Source organism: Callospermophilus lateralis, chromosome 11, assembly GCF_048772815.1.
Source record: "Callospermophilus lateralis isolate mCalLat2 chromosome 11, mCalLat2.hap1, whole genome shotgun sequence".
Taxonomy (NCBI): Eukaryota; Metazoa; Chordata; class Mammalia; order Rodentia; family Sciuridae; genus Callospermophilus; species Callospermophilus lateralis.
The window spans coordinates 17,205,656-17,223,235 of NC_135315.1; the positions used below are offsets into that span (position 1 = coordinate 17,205,656).

The 17,580-nt window shown below is 34.4% G+C and overlaps 1 protein-coding gene across 1 annotated transcript in view; it reads left to right on the forward strand.

Moving 5' to 3' along the window:
• The window catches only part of Nsf (N-ethylmaleimide sensitive factor, vesicle fusing ATPase), a 146,411-nt gene that overhangs the window by 83,613 nt on the left and 45,218 nt on the right, over positions 1 to 17,580 (forward strand). Inside the window, exons 10-13 of the mRNA XM_076870409.1 lie at positions 3,121 to 3,286; positions 4,010 to 4,084; positions 4,583 to 4,770; positions 15,176 to 15,271. Coding sequence (XP_076726524.1) covers positions 3,121 to 3,286; positions 4,010 to 4,084; positions 4,583 to 4,770; positions 15,176 to 15,271 — 525 coding nt within the window. The remainder of the gene's footprint in view (positions 1 to 3,120; positions 3,287 to 4,009; positions 4,085 to 4,582; positions 4,771 to 15,175; positions 15,272 to 17,580) is intronic.

The following is a 17,580-nucleotide window of genomic DNA, read 5'->3' on the forward strand; positions in this document are numbered from 1 at the left end:
AAAAAAAAAAAAAAAGAATTGTATGATTGTATGTAGTATAATTAATTTAAAGAACAGTAAAGGTAGGTGACCATTAGTGTCTGTAATGGGGAAGAATTTTAAGGCTTAATGTAACAGAAAACATAGAAAATAAAAACTAATAATGTTGACTGTTTAAATAGTATGAAAATCTTCACTTGCCAGGAATAGTGGTGCACACCTGTGATCTCAGTGGCTCAGGAGGCTGAGGCTAGAGGATCACAAGTTCAAGGTCAGCCTCAGCAAATAGTGAGGAATAAGCAACTCAGCAAGACCCTGTCTCTAATAAAATATAAAAAAGGGCTGGGGTTATGGCTCAGAGGTTAAGTGCTCCTAGGTTAAATCTCTGGTACCAAACAAACAAACCTTCACTTATCAAGTCAAATGGCAAACTGGGATAAAATATTTGCAACAAATGTAATAATTTCCTTCATAAAACACTTTTTATAAAGCAATAATAAAAACTTTAAATTCTAGTAGAAAAATGTACAGAAGACATCAAATAAGAGAACTCACAATGATGAAAAATGTAATTTACAGGGCTGGGTATAGCTGAGTGGTAGAGCACTTGCCCAGCAGGTGTGAGGCCCTGGCTTGGTGGTGGTGAGGGATGCAAAACTTCTAGCCTCTTCAGCCTGTATTTAGACAAATGTGATTTAAAGGTTTATAGAAAGATCAATCCCTAGCACTGAAAAATAAAAATTTAAAAAAAAATTCACAAAAGATGCCACTGTTTATCTGTCAGATTGAGAATTACTTTTAAAAAAATATTTTTAGTTATAGATTGACACAATATATTTATTTTACTTATTTATTTTTATTTGATGCTGAGGATCAAACCCAGTTCCTCACACATGCAAGACAAGTACTCTACCACTGAGCCACAACAACAGCTGGAGAATTACTTTTTAAATGTTTCTAATATTCATTATTTGTGAATCTCTGCCAAAACAGGCACTGTCATAGTCCGTGGTGGGATTATAAATTGAGAAAACCTTTCTGGAAAAGTGTTTGACACCCTTCTCAGGTTCCTTAAAATACTCAACAAACCTTTGACCTAACAATTGTCTTTAGAAAATAATCATATATATATTGTGAAGCATCAGATATATATATATAATAAGGAATTAATGCAGAGTACGGGAGTTAAACCGTGGAAATAGTCATAATGAATTAGTATAAAGCTATTAAAAATCATTGGGTAGTTATGGAAAAGGATTTAAGATAAAGACTGGACTTAATAGAGCAGAATATAAAATATTATATAGCAGCATCTTGGCTGATTGACTTTGAGGTGATTGTGATCTCAATTTTTTTTATATTTTTCTAAATTTTCTATAGTCATAAATTTTGCAATTAGAAATAAAAATTGCCATTTGGAATTGTTCTTAAAGAATAGTTAACATTCAAGAGAATACAAGGTACAGTGAATTTTCAATTTTTAAATTAAATTTAAAATGTAGAATTAAATCTGTAGAATGTTAATAGCAGTTATCTTTAGGTGATCCAATATAGTTATTTTAAACTTTATTTGTATTTTACAACTTTTTCTCAGTTAACACACTTATTACTTTTATAATAAAACAATTTTAGCCTCATAATCCTCAATCTCACTATGCTCATCGTTTAATTTATATTATTCATGTACTGTTATATTTAGGTTATGTTTATTTTTTCTGTTTTGTTTTATTTTAATCCCCAATATGTGGGGGGGGGGTTGGGATATTGAACCCAGGGGTGCTCTACCCACTGTACCATTGAGCTGTATCCCACCCCTTTTTATTTTATTTTGAGACAGGATCTCACTAAGTTGGTAAGACCAACCTCAAACTTGCAATTCTCTGTCTCAGCCTCCCAGAGTGGCTGGATTACAGGTATGTGCCACTGTGCCCAGCTCCTAAGGTTCTTTTTTGTGTTAAAAATAAAAAAGAAAGAAAAAGAACTATGGCTGACAAGAATTAGCTGTATATTTCAAAATAGCTGGTAGAGAGGATTTTGAATATTTCCAACACAAAGAAATGATAAGTGTTTGAAGTGTTAGATTTGCCAGTTACCCTGGTATGATCATTCTACATTGTATGTATATATTGCAGTATCACACTGTACCTCATAAACATGCGCAGTTATTACGTGTCAATTAAAATTTTTAAGAAAAAGAAAACATTTCTAGCATGTTCTTCTTCCTTTGGTCCCTAATAGGTGGCTTAATTGAATATAAATTGTTAGAAGGTGTGTGTTAATTTAGTCTAATAAATTAACATTCAAAAGTATCTGTTTCATGCTAGGAATACAGCTCAGTTGGTAGAGTGCTTGCCTCAAATGCACAAGGACCTGCGTTCAATCCCCAGCACCACACCCCAAAAAAGTATTTGTATCTATTAAAGGTCAGAAATTCATAAACATAAATTAATGTCTTTTAATGATGGCTGTTTATAGTACCAAAGCAGAAATCACTATGCAGAAGAAATAGGACCCCTTTACCATGTTCTTATAAACCATTTCTCTGTTCCCACTTTACTCTTAGAGAAAAATAATCTGTTTTCATGTGATGTAAGTAAATTTGAATCACGTTCAGTTTCTTCATCATTTGCCCAATTCCCAGCCACCTCCTGGGTGGAGTTAATCGTTAGCTATATAATATGGCAAAATAAACATTAAACTTACTGCTTTTGGGACAATCTTCTCACCCAAACCCAGGGAAAATGGGAGGAAGTTGCTCCTCACTGACTTAACAAATGCATCTGAGAGGTGTAAGAATTCTTTCAAGTAGTGAGATAAGACATACATATAAATTCACATTTAGTTATTTGATGGACTGTTTACTTTATGTATATATGTATATAAATACTATATAACAGTATATTTTTGTTTTATGACTGTTAAATGTGAGGTTCAGGGATGTCTTTTCAGTTTGTAGAATTCTGAAAATAGAGTTCTAATACCTTTGAGAGGGCATCAACTGTGATTAAATTATATTTGCTACATTTATTAGTCGTACTAGAGTGAAATCAAACTGTTGAAAGCTTTGTTTTGCTTTTTTGATTAATTTGTTTAATAATACATTTAAATTGTGACCTTTAACATAATTTCTTCCCTTAATAGCTTGGTGCTAACAGTGGTTTGCACATCATCATCTTTGATGAAATTGATGCCATCTGCAAGCAGAGAGGGAGCATGGCTGGTAGCACTGGAGTTCATGACACTGTCGTCAACCAGTTGCTGTCCAAAATTGACGGGGTAGAACAGCTGAACAATATCCTTGTCATTGGTATGTATATTTTCATTTAGAAAAGTTCTAGTCTTTCAAAAACATGAGATCTGTGTAGGTTGTAATTGTATCATTGTCTCCAAATTAGAATCAAGTGATGTTGAAGACTATTTGCATGTTGAGTTTTAATAGGATAAATAAAAGTTGGGTTTTAGTGAATTGTAGGTTTAATGAAAAAGGCGGTGCTGTGTGATGCAGTGGTTTTCAACCTGCATTACAGCAGGCACCCAAGGCCCTCAGATTCTGTATCACTATTGTCACTATTTTTTTTAACTGTTTTATGTCCTGGGCTACTTCCTGATGATTTTGGATGGGGTGTGCAGAGCTGTTTTATGAAGGTTTAGGACTGGCCTAAAAAATGGGAAGGACTTTGAAATCAGAGAGTTTATGTTCACATTGCCCCCATCACCTTAACAGGTCATTTACCTTCTCTGAATCTGAAATTTTCTTTTTAATTATTGAAAGTTTTCATTACTTTTGTATTCTGTTTGCTTGTAAAGTAGTGAAATACTAAAGCAAAATCTCCTCTGATATTTTCATTAGAATAGATCAAGACTGAATGTTGGTTTTTATTTGAGAATAAGTTGGTTTACTATTTGACTTTTATAAAATGTCTTCTTAGCTTGTTAGAGAAATTACTATTACATATACTGAAGGGACATTTTATATTATTTTCAAACTCTGATCATTTGTTTGTCACTTTGTTTTCACATCTGCTTTCAGGAATGACCAATAGACCAGATCTGATAGATGAGGCTCTCCTTCGACCCGGAAGACTGGAAGTTAAAATGGAAATAGGTAAGTAGATCTGTCACTGATGGCTGTGCTGTGTGCATGCACACATGTGTTCTGTGTGCACATGTAAATGCTTATAGCATTCAGAGTTCATTAAGAGGAGCAATATCACCTAATTTAAATTTTGTTAGAAAATTTTATTTCTATGGAAGAGAAAAAAAAATTCTATATCATGAGAAGAAGGTGTTTGCATGCTTGAGTACCTAGAAGAAAAGCATTAGGATTATAATTATATCTTTTTTTTAAAGACAATTTCTTTCTTTTTTTTTCAGAGAGAGAGAGAGAGAGAGAGAGAGAGAGAGAGAGAGAGAGATTTTAATATTTATTTTTCAGTTATTGGTGGACCCAACATCTTTGTTTGTATGTGGTGCTGAGGATCAAACCCGGGCTGCACGCATGCCAGGCGAGCGCGCTACCGCTTGAGCCACATCCCAGCCCATATAATTATGTCTTATGGGCTCTCGAGAGTAAGCAAATGTATGTCTGTTTCATTTTTTTCAGGCTTGCCAGATGAGAAAGGTCGACTACAGATCCTTCACATCCACACAGCAAGAATGAGAGGACATCAGTTACTCTCTGCTGATGTAGACATTAAAGAATTAGCTGTGGAGACCAAGAATTTCAGTGGTGCTGAATTGGAGGGTCTGGTGCGAGCAGCACAATCCACTGCTATGAACAGACACATAAAGGTCAGGAAAACCAACTCACCTAGGTGTTTGCAGTTCTCTTAGTACCATGCTCATGTTCTTTTTCCTATCAAGCATGCCAAGGCAGGTAGGCTGACTTCTGATAGAGAAAAGAGATGATAAAGAAGTAAGAATTAAGTGTCCACTGCTCAATCTTTAGAATACCAGAAAGAAAGACAATGCTACCAATAGTAACCACTACCTTATTTTGCCTTCATCTTACACAGATGCATACAGCATAGGTTTCATTTACTTATTTTTTTATGTATGTGTTATTGGGGATTAAACCCAGGGCCTCATGTGCACTAGGAAAGCACTCTGCCACTAAGCCACACTCCTAGCCCTTGAATTAAAGATTTTGAAGTTTTTAGAAATCTTTGCACTGGACTGGGTGCAGTGTCACATGCCTATAATTCCGTGGCTCAGGAGGCTGAGCAGGAGGATCTCAAGTTCAAAGCCAGCCTCAGCAAGTTAGCAAGGCACTAAGCAACTCATTGAGACCCTGTCTCTAATTTAATAAAAGGTGGTGGGGCAGTGCAGGGAATGTGGCTCAGTGGTTAAGAGCCCCTGGATTCAATCTCCAGTACCAAAAAATAAAAAAATAAAAAATAAAAAAATCTTTGCACCATATTCATTTGTACCTTAATATAAGTTGGATATTAGAACTATAGAGATTGCTACATTTAGCAAATATGCCAAATACTTGCAATTTTGAAATAATAGGCTGGAGATGCAAGATAATAACTCATGACCTCTTCTCTCAAAGGGTTCAAAGTCAGGGAAGCAAACATGTTTGCAAATTATTACAATAATGTTATAGACACTATGGCAGAAATACATACCTCTATGCTTTTCTTTTGATAGGTTTGATAAATAAATTGTTCTTGATCCTAGCTTCTTTCTTCAGTTTTTAGTTATCAACTATAGACAGATGACTCCCAGATTTATATCTCATTTCTTGAACATATCTGTTTCCTACTTTCAGATTCATTTTAAATGCTCCCACCCATGTTTTCTCATGTCTCATATTTAATTTTCTAAAACCAAATACCCTTTTTTACTACTTTTCTTCCTGCTTCTATTTCACTGTTTATTCTCAGACTTAAAAATTCAGGATTATCTTTAATTGCTGCTACTTCTGTGTCCCATATCATGTCATTTGCAGGTATTGTTCAGTATCCTTCAGTTTTCACTGCACCATCCCGACTCGGCTGTGGCTCTCAACAACTGCCACCACCCATCTTCTCTTTGACTAACTTTCCCATCTCAGATCATGATCATTCTACCCTTCATGACTCTGTTATTTTCAGTGCAAAATAAATATTTCTTAGCCTGGTCTTTAAAGTTCTCTAGGTCTGCCTATAATTAGCCCTTCCAGATGTTTTCCTGATTATTCTCCATATACTTCAGCCAAACCAAAATACTTGATGGTTACTAGTTATCAGACATTAATTTATTTTTCAATGCTCTTCTGTGCTCTTTTTTTCCCCCTTATTTGAGGATCTTTACCCTCTATATTTACCTGTCTCATATGCTACCCTGTCCTCCAACTTTTTCTGATTCTCCCTTTCAAGAATGATGTGCTCTCTTTCTTCCTGAAATAGTAATGTATTATTAGAATGCCTCCAGTTGACTTTGGTCCAAATAGATTTATTCAGTGTCTGCAGTATACCATGCACTGTGCTAGGAGTTAATGCTATAATTGCAGAGAAGTAAATTGCCTGCCATTGAGTAGCTCCCAGTCTGATCCTCCCTATCCAGTCATTGAAAGTATATGCAAGGTAAGGAAGTTAAAAAGTATCAGGTGTGGTCAACATAGGGTGAGAGAAACCACAGAGCAATTATCTGTGTGGATATGAATGTCTCTTAGTGGGTAGAAGGAAAATCATATGCCAAGGATCAGGGACATAAAACAGCATGATGTGTTGAGTAATTTGGTACTGCTTCAGCACAGAAGTCAGGGAAGGGGTACTAGCAGAGAAACATTGTTGTATAAGTCAGATGACTAAAGCAAGGGATGGAGCACAAAGAGTCTTTTATACTCTACTAAAAATATGGACTTTATTTTTCTGCCAGTAGTGCTAAGCCATTGAAGAGTTTTAAGAATAGCAGTGGAATATTGTTAAAAACGTATCAGTCTGGCAGCTGTGTCAAGTGGAGTATTTAGGGGAGTAGAGTCAATGACATAAGACAAGAGAAGGGAACTTTTATAACAGGCAGGAAATAATAAAAGCCTGAAGAGAGAAGTCAAGTCTGTTGAAACTACTGGGGTACATCCTGTCAATGATTCTAGACCAGAAATCAGCAAACTGTGGTCTGTGGGCCCAATCTGGTCAGCCACCAGAGTTTATGATTACACTTTTTTTGGAAACACAACTACACACACTTATTCGTGTCCATGGTTGCTCTTATGCTGTAATGGCAGAGTTAAGTGTTTGCAACAGAGACTGCATGGCCTACAAAGCCTAAAATATTTCCTATCTGTTTTTTTTATAGAAAAAAAGTTTGCTGACCCCTTTAGATGTTAAGTACATTTCTTTTTTTTTTATTATTAAATATCTTTATTTATTTATTTTTATGTGGTGCTAAGGATCAAACCCAGGGCCTCGCTTGTGCTAAGTGAGCGCTCTAATGCTGAGCCACAACTCTAGCCCCAAGTCCACTTTTTAATTCATCTCTGAATCTTCTGCAGTATCCCATATAGATCTAAATACTGAGCATATGATAATATTCAGAAATTATTTTTTCAATGAGTAAACTAAACATGTAGTCTGAAACTCTATACATGAGTCATAGTTTCTCTAAATAATAGAAGTGACTTTATTTTAGCTCATTTTTTCCAAAAGTTTGATCATTGGGGGAATACAGTATTAGATTTATTAATGCAGCTTATACCTGCAGAAATAAATCCATTCTTCTTCCTGGCCGTAGATAAGCCTTAGTAAAAAGTGGTGGTGAGTTAAAAAAAATTATGTAAGTGATATGAAAACTGCTCCTTAATGATCCTTCATCTTGGGCCATAGGAGGGTGTCTTCGTATAGTCCACCATAGTTAATGTGCTAGTTATTGGACTTTCATGTGCTTTGGCCACAGATTTTTTTCCCCTTATTTAGTCATTTGTCATTTTTACCACAATAATCTTTTCCCAAAATGTTACTCTAAACCGTTGTCTCACAAAGAAGTGTTCTTCAAATCATGTTGGGTTTATCTATATTGGAGGCAAGAAGATTGGTAGGAAGGTCACATATTTCTTAGTCAAGAAGTGTGGTCATATATTACACAGTTCTTTTGCTGTTTGTTTCTGACCTGTCAAGGGGAAGTACTATAAACTATATAAATGCTAGTTACATACATTTTTTGTATTATTGGCTGATTTTAGAGGATGTCATATACATCCTTTTCAATATCTGAGTTTCGTGTGTGTGTGTGTGTGTGTGTGTGTGTGTGTGTGTATGTATTGTTGTCAGTGGACCATTATTTTATTTATTTAATATGGTACTGAAAATATAATCTAGTACCTCACACAGCTAGGCAAGTGTTCTACCACTGAGCCACAACCTCAGCCCTCTGATTTTTACTCATTATTTTCATTCAATACTTATTCAATATTTCATTTATAATTTTTCTAATTATAGAGCTAAAATGTTTGTTACACTGTATAGAATATGTTATTCTTCAGATTTGCAAGTCAGTAGTGTGAACAGTTGACTGTTATTTCCCTCACTTTTTTCATATGGTTGAATATTCTTAAAAGCTTCATGGATACATATTAATTTGTGATCAATGCTTTTTGTATCTAATAGGTTTCAATTTTTCCCAATATCAATAAAATAGCTAATGCGCAGCACTATGTGGGCTCTTAGGAAAGAGAAAGATTACATCACTAATCTCACCCCCCAAAAGGCATACTACTAACATGTGTTTCTTTATTTCTATTTCTAACAGTCTGCATTGTTAAAGAGCCTCTAAACACTGTTTTCCCAACTGGATGACTCCTCAGCAGAACAAAAGACATAGTTTCGGTTTTTCCACTGCTGTAGATGTTCATAGCTTTATTTGTAATGTTTGATAAATAAGTTTTTAATTTGAAGCTTAAGATTTAAAGTTGGGTAGAACTTTAAAACTTCCACAACATTCAACTATTATGACATTCTTTCTTCATAGTATAAAAAAATGCACTTTAATAAAATAAAAAATAATTTTAAAAAATGCACTTTAAGTAATATTTTGCTTCCCTTTCAAAAGATTAGACCTAAAGAAAGATTTAGCCAACTAAGTAAACAAGTCTTCGCTGTTAAACTATTTTTTCAGGTTTTCTGAAACAAGTGGAAAATCCAGCTGTAAACACCTGAGGTTCATGTCATTTATACTTGAACCCATGTTTTCGGTCAACTAAAATTCATGTGACATTTGGTTGTTTTTGTCTTGAAAGGAATTTCTGCTTCAGGTAGAAAAGATTCATAATCCGAATTTCTTCTCTAATCTGCTGTAAGGAATAAATCGAGGACACAAACACTTTATAATTAAATCAAAGCTCTGAATTATATTTACTGAATTTCAATAAAATTAATTCTTTTATGTAGACTTTTTGATTGATTATGGTTATTCTACCCTTAATTTAAGAGAAGAATGATAAGAACTTTGAAAGGTCAGATTTAAAAGGTTATGAAATTTAATGGTGACCACTTGATATTTGCTAGTGTTGAAATACAAGCTAATGAGTTTCTGCAGGTATAAGTTGAAAGATGCTGCCTCTTCTATATTGATTAGGTGTTATAAATAAACTGCAGAAAATATCTTACTAAAGCAAATGAGAAAAGATTTTCTGAATGAGTAAAAATTCAGAATTATTGACTTTTAAAATAAGACTTTGCTATTTTTATAAAATAGTAAAAGTTGATAAAGAGAAATCCTTAAGGGCTGGGGTTGTGGCTCAGCGGTAGAGCATTCACCTAGCACATGTGTGGCCCAGGGTTCGATTCTCAGCACCACATATAAATAAATAAAAATAAACATATTTAAAAAAAGAAACTCTTTAAAACAAGAGAAATCCTTAAAAATTTTACTTAATAAGCAAATAGAAATAATTTACAATTGGAATATTTATTATTTACAATTAGGTAACTTTTGAAATTTCTGGTATGATTGAAAACAGCTTGTTCTAAAATAACTCTTCTTCCCACCATCTTAATCCACTTAAAATTTTATTTTTAAGTGACACATAATAATTGTACATATTTATGAGGTGAGATATGATATTTTACATTGATACATGTGTATAGTATGTGATGATCAGAATGATTGGCTTATCTGTTACCTCAAACATTTATTATTTCTTCATATTTAAAACATTCAAAATCCTCTCTACTGGCTGTTTTGAAATATGCAATTATTGTTGTCAACCATAGTCCCCTTCCATGATTTGTAACATTTGAGGTTATTTCTTTTAACTGCACCCTTGTACTATTAACCATCTTCTCTCTGTTCCCTCCCTGCCCTTCCTGGCCTCCCATAACTGCTATATCTAATCTTTACTTTTATGAGATAATTTTTTTAGCTTCCACAAATAAATGAAAACATGTGGTATTTGTTTTTCTGTATCTGTTTTATTTCACTTTTAATTCATTGAAGTGAATTCTTTCTTAATAATAAGTAAAAAGTTCTGCACAGTGATGCTCACCTATAATCCCAGCAACTCAGGAGACTGAAACAGGAGGATTGCAAGTCCAAGACCAGCCTGGGCAACTCAGCAAGACCCTGTCTTAAAATAAAAACAAAAAGGGCTGGGGATGTTGCTCAATAGTAATGCACTCCTGGGTTCAATCCCCAGTACCAAATAATAATCACAGTAATAATAATAATTAGTCAAAAGATGTTTTGAACCACCTTCATTCCTGGAATTTTGATTTTTTTTTTTTTTTTTGCAAGCACTGAAAGATGGACAAGATTTTTCTTTCACATTACTGTGTGTTCTGTCATTTGAATTCAGTTTTACTATAAGAGCAAATCAAAATATCAAATATCATAGTAAAAATTTAAGACTACACAAGGAGGGGCCATTTAAAAGAGGCTGGTAGCTTCACTGGGATTTTAATATGGTTCTGTTGGAGCTTGCTTCTTCACCTTCATGTGATAGTTTGCATTTTGTAGAATCCTTTTAGATGTGTCAAAAGTTTTAATCAGTTAAAGCTTTTGTGTAAAGCTGCTCAGGAAGGAAATCCTATGTCTGCCCTTATTGACTTATGAAAGCCTCCAGGTTTATATCAAATGAGATAATGTGATTTGATGAAATGAGATAATGTATGTGAACATACTTGATGAAGAATTCTAGAGCTGGAGGTGTAACTCAGTGTCTTAGCACATGTAAGACCCTGGGTTCAGTCTCCAGCACAGGTGTGCGTGCACATACGCGCACGCGCACACACACACGCGCGCGCATACACACACACACACACACACACACTCAAAGTTGGCTGTAGAAATTTATATTTTATGAGTTATCAGAATTCTTTTTTTTTCTTTTTTGATGATGGTGGTATTGGGTATTGAATGCAGGGCCTAGCACTCTGCCACTGAGCCACATCCCTAGCCTGAGCTAACATACTTTTTTCATGGAGATGCCCGTTTCCTATAATACATTTCCCTTTTTTTAAACTTAGAAATGCTAAATAAATATGATTAATACTTATTGAATGCCTAATATGTACCAATGGAACCCTTATTAATAATCTAAATGCCAACTGTTCTATTTAAGTGGAATATTCATCTATTTAAATGTTACTTATTACTTTCTTTCTTTTTAAAAATGTGGAACCTGATATAGTTTCAGTGATGTTGTCTCCCCAAAGGTTCAGGTGTTGTGAGTTTGTTGTCCCAGTGACAGTATTGAGAGGGGCTATGAAACCTTTAAGAGGTGGAGGCTAGTGGGAGGTCCTTAGGACATTGAGCCCTACCATTCCAAGGAGTTGAAGTATTTCTTCTCAGACCCTGATTAGTTCTAGAGAGAGTATTCCCATAAGTCTAAGCCCCCCTCCACCCAGTCTCCCTCTGGCTTCCCATTTAGAGAGATGAATTCTTTATCCTGCACACACTCTTCTCATCTGCCATGGGGCCTTTGCCAGAGTGTGCACCATAGTGTAGGTTTTCAGCATCCAAAGCTGTAAGCTAAATAAACCTCTTTTTTTTTTAATGTTAACCTGCCTCAGGTGTTAAGTTATAGTTAACACGAAATAGACTATCATAGAAGTCATAAATGAATACACTCTATTTTTAGAAGATTCAAGGATGCCAAAGTATATAGGGAAAAATGAGAAAGTCCATGTCCAACATCCCTTCCTTCTCCTCTTCAGAGGTAGCCAACATTTGGGATATACCTTTGAAATTTGCTTTCTTCATATTTACATTCATATACATATATGCTTTCAAAAAAATGAACATTAATGGAATTTGACTATAATTTACATTTTTTACTTGCTAGTATGTCTTGGATAACCTACCATGTCAGTACATATAAGTTCCCTTTATTATTTTGGACAAAGGCACAGTATTCTAGAATATTACCACATGATTTTAAATGTAAGATCTGTGAGGGCGAGACTTGTCTATTTTATTTAGTGTTGTCTCTAGTTCCTAGGACACTCAGTAAATATGAATGAATGAACGAATGGTTAACATCTAGGATATTTCTGGTTGTGTCTATTAAAAACAATACTGATTTAAAAACGTTCTCTCGTGCCTCCTTGTGTTCGTATGGGAGTCATTTCCAAGTCAGATATCCAGACATATTTTTGAAGACATAGGTTCATTGTCTGCTAGTTTCTAGTATTGCCAGCAAAGGTGTCATCCCAATCTTATTCCAGTTTTTTACAGGCCACCCATTTTTATCTCATAGAAAGGTTCTTAGACTTTTCCTCTTTGGTGCTCAGAAAGTTTACAACAGTGTGTCTAGACAGATGTGGTTGCTTTTCACTTATACTGATCAGCACTCATTGAACCCTTTAAACTACAAAGACACGCCTTTCTGTAGCTGTGGAATTTTTTTTTCTTCTGTCTTTTGTTTCTTCTTTATTAGTCTTTCTGTTCTCTGCTGCTCAGACTCCTGTTAGGTCAGTGTTAAGATTTCTGCATATATCTTCCATGCTTTTTAATCTTTCTCATTTCTTGAAATTTGGGGCAGGAAAAGAAACAAATACATGTGTTCTCTTTGCCATCTTGATCCAGTTTCTTGACATAGTTCTTTTTATCCCTTAAGGCTGCCCCCCCCCTTTTTAATGTCTGTCGTTTTATTTGTCTCAGGAGTCGGTTCCTAAAGGAATATGACTCATATTTTATATATTGATGGAAGGTTGATATTTGCTTAACATACTTTTGTTTTATAGTCAGCTTTTTTTGAAGATGCCTTTTTAAAAAAAAAACATGATACCAATTTAAAAATTAGACTGACTCTTGCTTTGTGCTATTGGTAGTGAGCCCAGTCACATTAAAAAATGTGTTGGTATCTTAATCACTCATCAGGTCCAGGCAGCTCCAAGTGCTGATAAAGACCTTGATGCTTCTCCAGATGTCTAAGTGTTAGCTCCAGGTGCAGTAAGCAGAATATTTGGAGCTGGCACTTAGGTTCTCAAGCACACACCATGATTATAAATCAGTTTCAAGTCCTTGGTCTCCTAGACAAATGATTCTTAAACCTGGTTCAGTATCAGAATCATTCCATGGCACTTCATAAACGTATAAAGGTGTAGACCCTCCATGGGATCTGTTAAACCAAAATCCTGAGGTGGGTGGGCTGGGCATCTATGTCTTTGAAGTCTCATTGTGTTGGCCATGCTGGCCTCAAACTGCTGGGCCCAAGTGATCTTTCTACCTTAGCCTCCCAAGTAGCTGGGCCTACAAGCATGTACCACCACACCCAGCTATGCCTCGTTTTGTTGTTGTTGTTGTTGTTGCTGTTGTTACTGTTGTTTTTGTTTTGTATAAGGACTATAAAGTGTTCTTTGGTATAGATATGTTGTAATTTTATTCATTGACCCCTGTTGGTGGACATTCAGTATGCTTCCAGTCTTTTATTATTACAAATCACTCTAGTAGATATCCTTGTACATTTAGCTTTGTACACATTTGTGAATGTATTTATGGAATAAATTCCTAGATGTGGAATTGTTCGAAGGATGTACATATTTATAAATTGAAGAGATTTTTAAAAATTTGTTTTTCTAAGTTTTTGGTTGTATTAAAACATGAGTATCATAAAACTTACCAACTTAACCACTTTTAAGTGTACAGTTGAGTGTAAGTTTAAATGTATAGTTCATTTGTGGAACTGTCACCACTGTCCATCTCTAGAACTCTTCATCTTGTAAAACTGAAATTCTATAGCCATTAAGCACTAACTCTTAATTCTACCCTCTCCCTAGCCTGACAACCACTGTTTTAACATCTGACTGACTGATTTTGACTACTCTAAATAGCTTATATAGGAAGAATCAGAGAATATTTGTATTTTTGTAATGGATATATTTCATTTAACATAATAGTCTCAAGATTCATTTGTGTTATAGTACGTGTCAGAATTCCCTCCTTTTTAAAAAAAAAAATTTAGATGTTAATGAACCTTTTATTTTATTTTATTTATTTTTGTGTGGTGCTGAGAATCAAACCCAGTGCCTTACATATGCTAAGCAAGCACTGTATACCACTGAGCCACAACCCCAGCTCCCCTTCCTTTTTAAGACTGAGTAGTATTCCAGTGTATGTAGTTACCACATTTTGCTTATCCATTCATTCATTAATGGATGCTTGGATTGTTTCTACATCTTAGCTTTCATGAATAATGCTACTGTGAACATGGGTAGGCAGATATCTCTTCAAGACCCCATTTCCATCCTTTGGGGTAGACATCCAGAAGTGGACTTGCTAGATTATACATTAATTCTATTTTTCATTTTTTGAGGAACCACTGTACTGTTTTCTACAATGTCTGCACCATTTCCCCCAGTAGTGCACAAGAGTTTATTTTCTCAACATCCTTGCCAGCACATATTATTTTCTGTTTTGTTTGTTTGTTTTGTTAGTAACCATCCTAATGTATATCAGGTGAAATGTCATTGTAGTTTTCATTTGTATTTCCCTAAATGGTTAATAATGTTGAACACCTTTTTATGTGTTTTCAATCATTTGTACATCTTCTTTGGAAAAATGTCTATTTAAATTCTAGATTTTTTTGTGGTTGAATTTTAATAGTTTTTCTTATAAATTCTGCATATTAATCCTGTTAAATACATATGATTTGCAAAAATTTGAGCTTTTATCTGTAAAAATATGCTTTTTAATCTTCAGATATTATTTTCTAAGGCTGAAAATATTTCTAAATCTTGAAAGTTCTTGTATTTTTTTTCCCATTTTGACTTAGGCAAGTACTAAAGTGGAAGTGGATATGGAGAAAGCAGAGAGCCTGCAGGTGACAAGAGGAGACTTCCTTGCTTCTTTGGAGAATGATATCAAACCAGTGAGTATAGATAATTGAGTTATATATAAGCCATAATAATAGTGATGATAATTCAGGAAAAATAAATGCCATTTTCCCAGTATTACAGAAGATGATATCATCTATAGTTTTATAAAATGAAAAAAATCTTAGTACTAGAAGTGTCCAATATATGAAATATCTGGGGCTGCTGACCCAGTTCACTGGACACTCTGAGTTCCATCATCAGCACCATAAAAAAAAGTAAACATCTGTACGATGTCTCTTGGTGGCTGGATGATTAACCATTATCTAAATATTTTCATGATAAGAAGCTTACCACCTTATATGGCAGCCCATTCAATTTTGGGACTTTATTAGTTCTTATTTTATATTGAACTAGAATTAGTTTTCTTATTGGTTTTCATATAATCTCAAGATATAGAAACCTGAATTCAGTTCATCCTTCATATGTGAGTTATTAGCTCTTATACCCTCCCCCCTCTTCCTTTCTACTTTTCCTCACCTCCTCTAAGGGTTTCTTCTTTTTTTTTCAATTCCTCTAGTTATCTGACCACTGTAACTTCTAAGACTCTTAACAACCCTAAGTACTCTATAAGAGTTTTCTGAAAATGTACTCAAAACAGAGTCGGAGCTTTAGAATATAGGATAAGGTCATTAGCTCATTTTTCTACAAAACAACCACTAACGACTTCAAGTAGCCATTGTTTAGAGCCCTTGTGTTAGTACAAAAACAAACTGTAGAAAGGCCCAGTTCTTAAAGATTTGTTTTCTTTCTTAAATGGAAAATCTGCACAGAAGTAGATTAATCTTATTCTTTTAATTCATGACACACTTTTGTCATTTGTCCATATACATAGTGTATTTAAAATAAAATGTGTTATTTGTTTGTTACTTTCTGGGACTTGCTATTTTATTAAATATTTCAATTACCAAGATCATTCATTTGATTTCCTATAACTGTACACCATTCAGTTTCATTATGAAATAGCATTCTGTAGTATTGAATACTACAATGTATCCATTTCCTGTCAATAAATAAAGTTTCTGGGGTTTTGGTTATATGAATTTCCAACTTTAAAATATAATTTCAAATTATTTTCCAAGAGGTTGAACCAATTAGCACTGTCTCCAATAATGTAGGAAAGACGCTTCCTCTACATCCTCTCCAACACTTGGTATTCTCAAACTAGAGTCTTGCCATCCAGTTAAATGTAAATTCTAAGGGGGCTCATTTTGGTCTTGTTTTCCATTTCACGCATTACTTACAAAGTTAAGCATTTCTCATGCTTATTGACTTCATGCCTGTCTTCTGTGAAATGCCTTTCATGTCTTTTGCCTATATTTCTGTTGTATTGTTTATTTTTGTTTGATCTGCACCAGTTCTTTTCATAGTATTCTTTTCTCACTTTTAAAAAATACATATTTTTTAGTTATAAGTGGACACAATGTCTTTATTTTACTTTATGTGATGCTGAGGATCGAACCCAGTGCCCCACACTTGCTAAAAGAGCGCTCCTCCTCTGAGCCACAACTTCAGCCCATCACTTTTTTGATTGTGTTAAATACACATAACATAAAATTTACTGTCTTAATTATTTTTTGAGGTCATCAATTTGATAGTATTAAATTCATAATGTTGTGCAGCCATCATTACCATCCATCTCAGAACTATTTCATATGTAAAACTGAAACGTTACATCTGTTAAACAATAACTCCCTTTTCCCTCTCTTCCCAGAGCCTGGCAAACACCTTTCTACTGTCTCCATAATTTTGACTGCTCTCAGTACCTCACATAGGTGAAAGCATACAGTATTTGTCTTTTGGTGACGGAGATTCCCAAGGTTCATCCATGTTGCAACATATATCAGAGTTTTCTTTTTTAAGGCTGAGGAGTATTCCATTGTATGTATTTACCACATTTTGCTTATCCATTCATTCACCAGTGGACACTTGGGCTGCTTGTACATCTTAGCTATTATGAATAATGCTGCTGTGAACATATATAAATATCTCTTCAAGACCCACTTTTTGGTCCTTTGGGATATTTGCCCACAAGCAGAATTGCTAGATCATATGGTAATTCTGTTTTTTTATTTTGGGGGGGAATCACCATACTGTTTTCCATTTATACCATTTTACATTCCCACTAATAATGTACAAAGGGTCCATTTTCTCTATATCTTTGCTAACACTTATTATTTTCTTTTTTCTTTCTTTCCTTTTTTTTTTTTTTTGGTAGTAGTATCCATTTCAGTGGATATGTGTGAGGTCTTATTATAGTTTTGATTTGCATTTCCTTAATGACTAGTGATATTGAACATCTTTT